We start from the raw sequence: 13304 nt of genomic DNA on the forward strand, positions 1-13304 counted from the left end.
ACATATACATATGCAATATATATATTGGTTTGACTCATACCAACCTTGTATAGGGTTTCTATGGAGTGGCTCATGAGTCTGAACCACCAAACTTGTGCCTTGTGGTTCAAATCAACTTTGCAGTCCAGAGCATTATATTACAGCACCACGCCAGGACTAACTTACTTACTGACTGACTCTTTCTCTCTCCCCTCTCTCTCTTTTTACATATCTAAGTATGCTGCAGGATACTATACTAGACCACAAGGTCAATAGTTCAAACACACCAGGTACTCTACTCCTTGGAAACCCCTATACAGGGTTGCTAGGGTTCAGAACTAACTTGATATATATATATACACATTCTCACACATTTTTATTTTTAAAGGTGTGTGTTTCAAAAGATTTAAATATATTTAATTTCTGTGGTGGTGGTGGTGGTGGTTATGTGTCGTGAAGTTGGTTCTGGCTCATAGTGATAAGTACATTTCAAAAATATTAGTATTAACTGTTAACTGTTTTCTTTAATTTGACCCACTCTTTCATTAAAAGGCATCCTGGTACTGGGCTATTACCCACAATGTCGAAGGTTCAAACTCCCCAGCGGCTCTGAGGAAGAAAGATGAGGCTTTCTGCTCCTGTAAACATGTCCAGTCTCAGAAACCCTACACAGGGCTGGTGTGAGTCACCATGGACTTGATGGCAATGGGTCTGGTTTGCTCATTTTTTCAATGAAAATCTACTTATCTAAATGTATGTGACTAAAATCTCCTAGTGACCTTGTAGAATTGCTAGTCTTCTTGTGTTGTTGGATGCTGTCAAATCTATTGTGACTCACAACAATCCCATGTGATAGGAGTAGAACTACCCCCAGAAGGCTTTCTAGTCTGTCCCCTTTATGGAAGGATCCCTGGTGGCACAGTGGTCAAGCACTTAGCTGCTAACTGAAAGGCTGGTGGTTTGAACCCACCAGCTGTTTCACGGAAGAAAGATGTGGAAGTTAGGCATCATAAAGATGACAGTGTTGGGGCATTCTACTCTCTCCTACAGGGTCCATGTGCTTCAGAATAGACTCACCAGGCAGTTTGATTTGTGGAATCAGATCACTTCTGAGGTGCCTTTTGGTGGATTCAAACTGCCAGCCTTTTGGTTAGTAGCCAAGGGCTTAATTACTGAACTATCAGGGACCCTGTTGCTACGGTGTTTGTATAAATTCCACAAGGAAACTTCAAAAAGTATGCAAAATCCCCTTCTGTCTTTCCAGTTCTATTTTCCATGAGCTTGTCTAACCGTCTCATATATATGATTGCACACGTTCGCACACACATTTTTTTTTTTAATTTAAAAGAAATAATAGTGAACTTGTAGAACTGATAATTTTGTACATAACTTAATTTTCCCATGGAATTTCTAAAGTCCTCACCTATAAATGCCTATCTTTAAAATAAAGCTCTGTGTCTCTCTCTCTCTCTCTCTCTCTGTGTGTGTGTGTGTGTGTGTGTGTATGTTTGTCCTCAGGAGCCAGAATGTGAGGAAAGGTCCTATACTACCCTTCCTTCTGCTACATCACCCTGGCTGTATGGTGGCGCACACTTTGCCTCAATAGTTCCACTGTGATTAGAGGCAGCAGTTCTTCTGTTAGCCCCAGCTCCTGTAAGGAGACTTTTCCTCTGCACTCAGTCCTAACAAGCTGGGTTGTTCTTTCCCTTCCTTTCTGCCTCCAGGCATCTCCTAACAACCTAACTCCCTCTAGCAATTCCAGGAAATCTCTGATGATCTCTCCCTCGACCCTCCACCTGCCTCTTCTTTGAGAAGTCCGTGAGATTCTAGACAGGAAGCTGTGGCTTGTCAACTGCAGGAAGCATAAAGCTGTTTGAAATCCTCTGACTGGGAAATGTTGGGTGAGGGGGGAGGCTCCCACATCAGGTGTAAGGTAGTGGGGCATGGTGCAGAACAAGGGAGGACAGAGGAGGACATAGAGAAAAGGGCTGTGTTCTGGTGGCTGTCCCAGTTGAGTTGTGCTGATACCCCACCAGGGTGGAATCTGCGATGTTCTTCTCTTATCCCCCTCACAGTAACCAAAGTCAGGTGCTTCCTCCTTGGCCCAGTGACATTTTAAAAAGAAAATTCGTGGTTTAAAAGTTTTTGTTGTAGGGAGAAGAGCACAAGCAGAATGCGAGACCTTATCCAGAGAAGCAGCGACACCAGAGATGGAGACAGAGATGGGGACATGGAGAGGGGGAGCAGCCGAGGACTCTAGATTCATGGGAAGAGAGGGACTAAGAGATGGCAGCCAGGAGGCAGACTTGCAGAATGTGCCCTTTGGTGGTGGAAATTAGTATATATGCCTGAGTGTTTAAAAAAGAGAGAACTAAAATAAATAGAAACACTGTTAACTGATGGTACATGTTGTTGTTGTTGTTAAGTGCCGTCGAGTCGTTTCCAACCCATAGCAACCCTGAACAGGGTTTCTGAGGCTGTAAATCTTTATGGGAGCAGAAAGCCTCATCTTTCTCCTGCAGAGCAGCTGGCAGTTGGAGGGGATTATAATCATTGTAATGAAACAAGGTATATGATTTGTGGAATGTAAAACTGATGATCTGTCCTGTAAGCTTGCACTCAATCCACAATAAAAACCTTAAAAAAAAGAACAAAGATTCTTAACTTGAAAAGCTAACAAACAAATGGTTTTGTTGTATTTGTTGTAGATAGCTGTGGGCATGTTAACTCTCAGCTCACTGTGGTCCTAAAGGAACTACAAGCATACAGGGGTTTTTGTGTGACGTTCTTCTTGGGATGGAAGCTCTCTTTCTACAGAAGCCCTTATGGTGCAATGGCTAAGCACTTCATTACTAAGTGACAGGCTGGCAGTTTGAGGAAAGGCCTGGTGATCTTCTCTGGTAAAGCTGACAGCTCAGGAAGTAAGATGGGGCAGTTTCCTTCCATCACATAGTGTTACCAGGAGTCAAAAATCAACTAGACAAACCCCGATAACCACTACCTTAGTCTAGATGCTGGCATATTTGTCTTCTTCTATGTCCCACTTCTATGTTTGTGTTAGATTCTTGGGAGACAATGATATAATGCTGACCTTCCAGGAGACCTTGTTCAAGTCCCCATCATAATACAACATGTGGAGCCACCACCCATCTGCCAGGGTGTTGCTAGGACACTGAACAAGTTTCTGTGGAGCTTCTAGACTACGATAGACTAGGAAGAAAGACCTGATGATTGACTGCTAAAATCAGCCAATACAAACCCTACGGATCACCATGGTCCCACCCCTTTGTGCATGGCGTCTCCATATCAGGATCCAACTTGATGGCAGGTAACATAATGAGCCAATGACTCTAACTAGTCGATTCATTCTCTTCTTTTGTGGAATCCTACAAGGACCTGCCTTCAGGTAGCTTCTACTTCTACTGCTATCCAAAAGTCTTTGAGAATAGGAAAAGACACCGATTTTTGAAATATCCAGAGGAAAATACAAATGAGTAAGTCAACAAGTGAGTGTCAGTTTACAAATAAACAGAAGTACAGAAAAGTAGGTGCTCAATTAACAAAAGGCCATATCTGAGTCTTCTGTTGTTATTTTTAGCTAGATTCAACAACATCGCAGGTTGTTCTCTGGGGTGGGTGTTGATAGAATTTCCTTAGGTAGATTTGTTTTGTTTGGAAGCCTCCAATTTCTCCATTCCATTTTGTCCCTTCCTTTTCTCAATAATTTTTTTTTTTTTTAATGCCCTAAAATAACTTATGGCAACTGGAGTCCCAATGTTCTCCATCTGTCACGTATACCCACAGGCCACACAGGGGTGTGGAGTGATGGTTCAGAGAGTTGGGTACCAAAGGCTGGGGCTTAGCTCCAGTGTGCCCTGCCCACACTGTTTCACGATTCAGAAGGGAAGGAACTAGAACCCGAAACACCAAAGCAGACTCTGTAATGACACAGAGAAAGCTGTTCATGGGGGTGAATCAAGTGTGAACAGGTTGCTCATTTGTTTTATTATTTAAAAACAAAGCATCGAAAAAACAAACCCTGAGATTACAGGGAATGTTCTTTGATTCAATGAAAGTAGAAGGCATCTAAGTCCACCATGGCTGGGGATTCATTCTTCGTCTCAAAATCACTATCGTTTGAAATTCAATGATCACTAAATGACACCCATTTGCTCAGAAATAAGGCTTTCTTGTTCTCTGTTACCGAAGCTATAGAACAACAGATAGGATGTCACTGAACTTATTGGAGGTTGCTTGTAATAAACACATTCTCCCCCTCCCGGCAAAATGCTGTCCAATTATTCTACACAGTTTGACCCTACTCATATGTTCTCGTATAACAATGCTATTGACATCAGAAGGAAGGAGAAGCATTAACCTTCAGGTCAGCTAACGTGAGGTTAGTTATGGGTTCTATGATGGGGGTGAGGGGGGCGGAATCCTGCTCTTTTCTAAAGACAGCAAGCTTAATAAAAGGGTACCAATTAATACCATAAATCTAAGCCAGGTAACATTTTCAGGAAATGGAGAAAGTAAGAAGGCATGTTCAAGTTCACACCAATTTTGTTAAAAGTAGATGTTTCTTGCCAAAAACTCTCCAAGCCCAGAGAAAGAAATAGAGTTAGAGAGACTGTTTCTGAGGCTACTGTAATAAATAAATAATTACATGTCTGATGAGGAAAACGTTAGCCATGAAAATACCTTGTAACTCTTTACAGCTGTTAACCTAACTTTTGCACTAAAAATACACAAGATAATGTTATTTCACTTTAGAGAAAATGTCTTTGATGCGTTGAGCTGGGTTCTTTAATTTGCCACTAAGAAATGCCCTCTTTTATTATTATTAAAAAAATTTTTTTTGTGAGAGGGAGGGAGGTGATGGGGTTTCACCTGTCTTGTGTCAGTGATTGATCTAAGAGTAGATTACTCTACTCAACAGTACACAGTGAGCACCAGGATCAGGAGGTCTTCCGCCCTGAGACACAGCGCCCAGGCGAGAAATACGCAGCAAACTTGTAAAAAGGATGGCTCTGGTAGAAAACAAAGATGACATGCACGTTCATGAATACTTACATAAATATCTGCACCATAAAATCCATCCTGGTAAACAACACTGTAAGGGTAGTACACACAAAGAAAAACATCCATGTTAGTGCATTACCCCATGCAGACAGAGCAACTTGTGTGGTAGCCAGCCTAGTCCCAAGAGGAATCTTCTCACGGGTTTGGAAGGTTGGAGACACCGAGAAAATCAGGGTGAGCTTCCGGGTTGGCCGAGTCTCGAGCTGTGGGGCCCAGCACCCCACTTTCTCAGGAGGGCCTGCCAGAACACAGATGGCTGAGGTTGAATTTCAGAGACCTGGGCAGGTTGGGGAGCCTCAACAAGTCTGAGTTTGCATTCAGTCCAAACACAAAACTCACTCAACCCAAGCGTTTCCTAAAAGACTGTTTCCAAACGTATGTAGATTGGCGCTTTTCCGATATGGGTGATAGAAATATGGGCCAGGAAACCTGAACTGCCCAAATGGTTTAATTGTTCTTACTTCTCTCAGTACCTCAGTATAGGAGGCAGGGGTTCTACAAGTTCATGGGAAAATGAAGCTGAAAAACAACAAAAGTTTTCCATGAACTTCTTGAAGCTTGTATATCGGGCAATTTGAAAGGAACTCTGGTAGCATAGTGGTTACAAATCAGACTGCTAACCTCAAGGTTGGCAGTTCGAAACTACCAGCTGATCCACAGGAGAAAGATGAGGCTTTCTGCTCCCGTAAAGATTTGCAGCCTTGGAAACCCTATGCAGGGTCACTATGAGTTGGAATCGACTCCATGGTACTTAACAACAACAACAACAAGTCTTTTACAGGGATTTTAAGAGCATAGCTCCAATTATATGTGAACATGAGTGTGTGGATATCTGTGTATGAGGGGAGCTTCAAAAAGTTCATGGAGAAATTGAATTAAAAGATAACGGAATTTCCCCACAATTTTGTTGAAGCTCCCTCGTATATGTGTGTGTGTGTGTGTGTGTGTGTATGTGTGTGGTGCTGTGGGCTAATGCGTCAGACTGCAAAGTCATTTGAACTGCAAGGTCAGTGGTTCAAGCTCACCAGTTGCTCCTTGGAAACCCTATACAGGGTCACTATGAGTCGGAATCGACTTGACAGCACTTCACAACAACAAATGTCTATTCATGTTGGAATATATCTATGAATGCATACACATGTTCTGTGATAGTGTGTATGTACAAGAAAATATACTTGTATGTATGTGTTTGTTCTTGTTTTCTGTGTGCCACTAAGTGGAATCATAATGATCCCATGTGACAGTGTAGAACTTCCCCATAGGGTGTTTTTGACTGTCATCTTTACAAGAGCCACTGAGTAGGTTTGAACTGCCAAGCTTTCCAGCCAGCAGGTGAACACTTACTTGTTGCACCAGGGTTCATTGCATGCATATTGTTGTTGTTAAATCCTGTCAAGTCGGTTCCGACTCATAGTGACCCTGTATAGGGTTTCTGAGGAGCAAATGGTGAGTTTGAACCACCAACCTTGCGATTCAAACTGACCTTGTGGTTCAGTGCTTATCCTATAGCGCCACTCCAGGGCTATTCATTCATATACAGACATGCACTAACATGTATGCATGTTAGTGCATGTCTGTATATGAATGCATACATTTGCATGTTTATACATACATTCTGCCTGTGTGTCTAAGTGTAGATGTGTGTGTGTGTAGATAAACATGTGTGTTGGCACATCTGTGTACATGTGTATAGTGTTCGTAGTCCATACATTACTACCAAACCAGGAAAATCCACACTATGACTCAGCAAGCCTAGTGCCCAATCTCTGGTCGCCACCTGTATGCCCATCATCCTAAAGAGAAAAGCATTCTCAGTAGGGGAAAGAAAAAAAGACAAAAGCCATTGAACTTTTCCAGAAGTTTCTCGGTGCACCTTGGGTCAGGCAGGAAGGACATAGAGTTCACAGCACGTGGTCGCAGACCCTGAACTTAAATTCCTTCCACATTAGGATGGGGTTAACGAGGATGGTGCGTATCCTGTGAGTCTCCCTGGGCTTCAGGAGAGCACACAGGCGATCTTGCATATAACAGTGCCTTTCTAAGTGCATGTTCTTCAAAGGTTGGCGTTCATTATTAACAACCTCCCCTGACGTCTTCCCATGGAGTTTCCGGATGATTGATGAATGTGGCAGAGGACCAATGGGCCCCAGTGCTTGAGGCAGCCAGGGTTCTAATAGCAGCAAGGCGGCTTTGATCACCAAAGGGTGCCAACAAATATCAGCAGCAGAGTGGACCCACATTTAAGCCAAGTGCATTGAGCCAAGAAAAGCCACTTTACAACACATACATTCACACACACACAAAATCACAGAGCAGTGACACTGGTTTGCTGGAGAACACCACAGGGCTTTTCAGAGTCGATTGGCTAAACCCCAAGTACCATTCAAAAGGTGGCAGGGATTTCTCACGCTAAGGAGGTTGGTAGGAACAGCTTTCAGCTGTTTTCATGTTGATCTGAGAGGGTTACAGTTCACAAGAGCCTTTGTCAAACAGCCTGAAAGTCCTAATCCAAGATGTTGAGGTGTGGGGCGTTGGGAGCTCTGCGTTGAATTCTCTTTCAACGTTTCCAATTTAAAAACAGAGTGTCTGTTGGGGGTCAGAGGCAGGGTCAGCCTCTGCCAACAAGGCTTGGAGCAGCTCTGATGAAATGCAGGGGAGCCACACATTTTGTTTGAGCCCAGAACCCTAGAACGAATTGCTTAACTGGATCACAATAGCTTCGGTTCCAATCTTTCAACTTGCCCTGCCATGGGGCAGCATCTTGTGTTTAGAATGTCCCCTCACCCTTCTTTTTCTTCCCAAATATCCTCACTCAAAAGCAGGTCACCATTGAAGAGTCACCTTAGATGAGGTTCCTGTGAGTATCAGGGTCAAGTGTCAGCCTCTCCAACTAGATGCTCTGTGTGTCTTCCTGGTCCCTGAGCTTCGTTTACTCTTATGTAAATGGAGGGAAAGGTCACTAACTGACACAATGTGGTTACAATGACCAGTAACGTGCATGTTACTATTGGCTGTCATGTCAACTCCCGCCCATGGTGACCCCGTGTGTATCTTCAGTATAGCTTGTTTTCAATGGCTGGGTTTGCAGAAGTCAATCACCAGGTCTTTATTCGGAGGTACTTCTGGGTGAACTAGAACTCCCAGTTGTCTGTTAGCAGCTGAGTGCATTAGCTGCTTGTGTTGCTCAGGGATGGACTATGTGACCAGGTAATGCTTATGAAACCTCAGCATCTCCATGAGCTTGGAGCCCTGGTGGCGCAGTGGGTTACGCATGGCGCTGCTAACTGCAAGGTCAGCTATTCAAATCCAACAGCCTTTCCATGGGAGAGAGATGAGGCAGTCTGCTCCCATAAAGATCCACAGCCTTGGAAATAATAGGAAGCAGTTCTACTTTGTCCTATGTTGTTGTTGTTGTTGTTGAGTGCCGTCAAGTCAATTCTGACCCATAGTGACCCTGCACAGGGTTTCCAAGGAGCAGCTGGTGAGCTTGAACCACCAACCTTGCAGTTCAAACGGCTTTGCAGTCTGGTGCATTAACCCACAGCACCACACTTAGTCCTATAGGGTGGCTCAAAGTTGGAAACCACTCAGTAACTGTGGATTTGATTTTTTTTGTGTGTGTGTGGGGGTGTCATCATTGAATTTTAATCTGCATCCACTTAAAGCTGAGTACTTTTCCCTTCTGTAAACATGTAAATAGCAGCATCTTTTTTTTTTTTTTTTAATATACCTATTTTTAAAGGTACTTATATGTATGAGACTTATTTTGCCTTGAAAAGTATGCATCCCCTAGCTAAATCATCCTTTGACCCTACTAAGTGCCTAACCCTATAAAACACTCACTAGATACCTGTTGGGGGAATCCTGCCCATATTTGAAAGGGGAGGTGTCCAAATGTGAGAGAGTCACTCTTCATTAGCTCCAAGTAGGACGAGGAGGGAAATGGGTTCAAAAAGTGCACCAAGAGTCCAAACAGAAAGCAATCCAGGAATGAACAAGACAGCAATGGAGTGACTACTCTGCATACTCCAATCAGTCCACCACAGCCCGGACAGGAGCGTGGGCAAGCCAACCCACTAAACCTGACCTCGCAGGGCTTATAAGTAAGGTGGAGTTGGGGGAACACACTTACAAAGCCATGGAAAATGTAAAATCGCAGCTGTGATGGGACCACCAAAGAAGAACAGAGCCACTCTGAGTGTGGGATGGAAGGCAGTAGGGCTGATAGTCATTTTCAGGGAAGGCTGAGGGAACATGATGGAAACCTCAAGGATTCACTAAGGAGAGAAGACAGAATGCAAGCGGAACAGACTGCTAAGAGGTTCGAGGCCTTGGAGGGCTGGGAAAGAGGACTTGTGGGAGGTTCCGAGGCCCAGCAGATAAAGGAAAATGGAATTCTAGCTGCAATTATAAACCACAAGGAGCCCTGTTGTCGCACAAGTATTGAGCATTTGGCTGCTAACCCCAAAGTTAGCAGTTTGAACCCACCCACAATTTCCATAGCAGAAAGAGCTGGCAATCTATTCCTGTAAAGATGAAAGACAAGAAATCCTTATTGGGCAGCTCGACGCAGTCACGTGGGGTCCCACTGAGTTTAAACCAACTTGATGGCACCACCTAATAACATTATAGCCTCCACCTGTATATGCTGCTGGTTTACACCTGGTGCAACTTCTGAATGATTTGGAGAGAAATGATCAAAAGGGTGAGTGAGTCATCTTCATTATCCCATGAAAACCATGAAGCCAAGCTGGCCATCCTTGTTTGCAGTCTGAAGTGGAAGCAGCTGCTTGGTTTGCCAGTTTACCAACACGCTGCACGGTTCTCGCTGAAGCCCAAACACAATTACTGCCAGGACTCACACTTACAAAGCAATTAGCATGTGTCAGTCCCTGGTCTAAGAATTCCGTGCTCATTATTTCATTTAATCCTCTTAATACCATTAAGAGATGGATAATATTATTATCACTTCTTTAGAGAGGAAACTGAGAGAGTTCAGTATTAACGATGCTAGGGTTCTAGCCCAAGCAGTGAAGAACCACTTCCAAACTTTTAGCTACTCTGGCAGGCAGTCTGTGGGCAAAGTTGAGCTGACATGGGAATCAGCTGGAGGTTTTTTTAGACACTGGTGGCTGGACCCCAAGTCCAGAGGGTCTGTTTCAATGGATCTAGATGAGGAAGGGAAGCCAGGGCAGAGAGTTTGCAGATCTAACAAGTGATAGGTGATTGAGTCTGCTGATCCAAGGACTACAAATATACCAGCAGCTTTGGAATCAGTTCTGACAAATGGAAGACCCTATGCGTGTCAGAATAGAACTGTGCTCTGTGAGGTTTGCAGTGGCTGATATATTTTTTTAAGATGTAGGTCACCAGGCTTTTCTTCCAAGGTACCTCTGGGTGAAGTCAAATGCCCAACCTTCTGGTTGGTGGCCAAGCATATCAACCATTTGTAAGAAATGCATTGGACAGTTTGCCAATGCATGGAGACCCCCACGTGCATCAAGGTAGAACTGCACTCTGATGGCTAATAATGTTGGAAAAAGAACCTCTAAAGTTTTAGTTAGCAGCTGAGCACATTCACCATTTGCATACCAGGGACTCTAGGTCCAAGAACTACATACTTTAGGAACCATTGTTCTATGAGTAGGTCAAGTCCCACGGAGACACCTGAGACAAAACAGAAGTCCAGCCTTGTAGACACTATTTCATAAAGAGCAGCTGGGCCTACATGGACTACAAAGTCTCATGTTATTTTCCAAGAAGGAAACTAGCATTTTCTTAAAGGTCCAATGAAATAGTAGCACTGAAAAGATCAGCTATGGAGGGGAAGGACTCAGAGTTCCATGATCAGTATGCAGCTACAGATATGAATCACAGATGAGCTGAAGGAGGAGGTGCCCAGGTCGTACGCTAAACAGGTGCAGTCCCATTTTAATGTCGAGGCATACCGCCTCGTCATGCAAAGATAATGAGCCGGCTTGTCAATCACTTTGGGATGGCAATATGCTTTTGCAAGAACATTAACACGAACACGCATCTTATTTTCTTAGAAAAGTAATAACAGTGGTTAAATATTTGGAGGAGTGCAGCAGGGGGTGTCTGCGTGAGAGTGAATGAGTTCACTTCAAAATAATTATATAAAAGAGGAGAAAGAATATACAGGATGCCCACAAACTACACAATCTGCTTGTGTAATATAATATGGTGGTGGTTGTTAAGTGATGTTGAATCGGTTCTGACTCCTAGCAACCCTGAATACGGTTTCTGAGGAGCAGCTGGTGGGATTGTACTGCTGACCTTGTGGTTTGCAGCCCAGTGAGTCCACTGCTGATCTTACAGCACCACCCCAGGAGGGCCTAACATAAAAGAGTCATACATAGATGCTTGAGGCAAAGTCTATTTTAAACTGTTCTACTGTAGCGTAGTGCGAATCGGGCTGCGAACCTTAAGGTCAGCGGTTCGAAACTACCAGTCGCTCCGCGGGAGAAAGATGAGGTTTTCTACTCCCGTAAGGATTTACACCCTCGGAAACCCTGTACAGGGTCGCTATGGGTCGGACCCGACTCGATGGCATTTAACAACAACAACAACAACACTCTGCTGCCAAGGAGCTCTGGTAGCGTAGTGGTTACAAATCAGACTGCTAACCTCAAGGTCTGCAGTTCAAAACTACCAGGTGTTCTGTAGGAGAAAGATGAAGCTTTCTGCTCCCGTAAAGATTTGCAGCCTTAGAAACCCTGTACAGGGTCGCTATGAGTCGGAACCCACTCCATGATATTTAATAACAACAACAAACCCTACTGCCCCCTCTACAGGGAAGGCAACAACTTAAAAAAATTAATGAGTTCAAATCTGTTTTTGAATGGTTATCTGGTGGGTTCATGAAGTGACTGAATTGTGTGTGTATGTGTACGTGTGCACAGAAGTTTTTTTTTAAGGAAAAATACCTATTTTAAGTTAGATTTTTAAAGGTATCTGTAAAATCATCTCTGTACATGCCCCCCAAATGTTAAGAATTACTTTCCACTAGTAAACTCAATTGAGAGGATTTTTTGGATAACTTTTAATACCACCTAAAATTTTGAATAAGAAGTCACAATAAAAAGGAAATGAGAAACTAGAGAGGATTTTGCAAAATATTATGGAGATGAGTGAAGCTGATTTTGATTCCTTGTAGTTATTTGTTCAAGATGCAAAGGAACCCTGGTGATGAAAAGCTTAAGTTCTCAGCTGCTCACTGAAAGGCTGACGGTTTGAATGCACTCAGGGGATCCTTAAGACAGACACCTGGACATCTGTTCCCATAAAGGTTTCATCCCGAACAACCCTACAAAGCAGTTCTGCCCTGTGAGGAACATCTACTCTACCACTTGGATCATATTAGTCATAATAATGCCACCGCAAACACCAACAAACTACATTGAAAGTTCTTTAAGAATTAGAGCTTTAGGAAGGAAAATATTAAAAGTACCAGGAAGCGCTAGAAGAACAAACAAATCTGTGCTGGAAGAAGTACAGAGTGCTCCTTAGAAGCAAGGATAGCGAGACTTTGTCTATCTTACATCCAACATATTATCAGGAAGGACCAGTCCTTGGAGGAGGACATCATGCAGGCTAGGTAAAGTAGAGGGTCTGTGAAAAAGGGGAAGACCACCAATGAGATGGATTGGTACAGTGGCAGCAGCAGTGGGCTCAAGTTTAACAATAATTGTGAGGATGGCGCAGGACTGGGCAGTGTTTCGTTCTGTTGTGCATAAGGTCACTGTGAGTTGAAACTGACTTGATGACACCTAACAATAGAAGCAAATATGAGAAAATAAAGACATTAAACACTAAAGTCCAAATATCAGAAGACTTGTAGGATGACATCAAGAACATTATACATGAAGAAAGCAAACAGTCATTAAGAAGACAAAAAAGAAAGAAAAGGTCAAAATGGATGTCAGAAGAGACACTGAAACTTGCTCTCCAGTGTAGAGATGCTAAAGCAAATGGAAGTAATGAGGAGGTACAAGAGCTGAGCAGAAAATTTCAAAGATCAGCACAAGAAGATAAAGCCAAATACTATAATAAAATATGCAAAGATTTGGAATCAGAAAACCAAAAAGGAAGAACGCACTCAGCATTTCTCAAGCTGGAGGAACTGAAGACAAAATTCAAGCTTCGACTTTCGTTATTGAAAGATTCTCTGGGCAAATTATTGAATGATGCAGAAAGTATCAAAAGAAGATGGAAGGAATGCA

At 43.2% G+C, this 13304-nt stretch overlaps 1 protein-coding gene across 5 annotated transcripts in view; it reads right to left on the reverse strand.

Moving 5' to 3' along the window:
- Window positions 1-13304, reverse strand: part of LOC102817285 (RNA binding protein fox-1 homolog 1-like) — a 481947-nt gene that overhangs the window by 53370 nt on the left and 415273 nt on the right. For 2 of the 5 annotated variants that reach the window (XM_006867232.1, XM_006867231.1), the window contains one exon: window positions 5053-5092. The exons of the other annotated variants lie outside the window; for them this stretch is intronic. In XM_006867232.1, coding sequence (XP_006867294.1) covers window positions 5053-5092 — 40 coding nt within the window. The remainder of the gene's footprint in view (window positions 1-5052; window positions 5093-13304) is intronic. 5 annotated transcript variants of the gene reach the window in all.

This window comes from Chrysochloris asiatica, unplaced genomic scaffold, assembly GCF_000296735.1.
Source record: "Chrysochloris asiatica unplaced genomic scaffold, ChrAsi1.0 scaffold00102, whole genome shotgun sequence".
NCBI lineage: Eukaryota > Metazoa > Chordata > Mammalia > Afrosoricida > Chrysochloridae > Chrysochloris > Chrysochloris asiatica.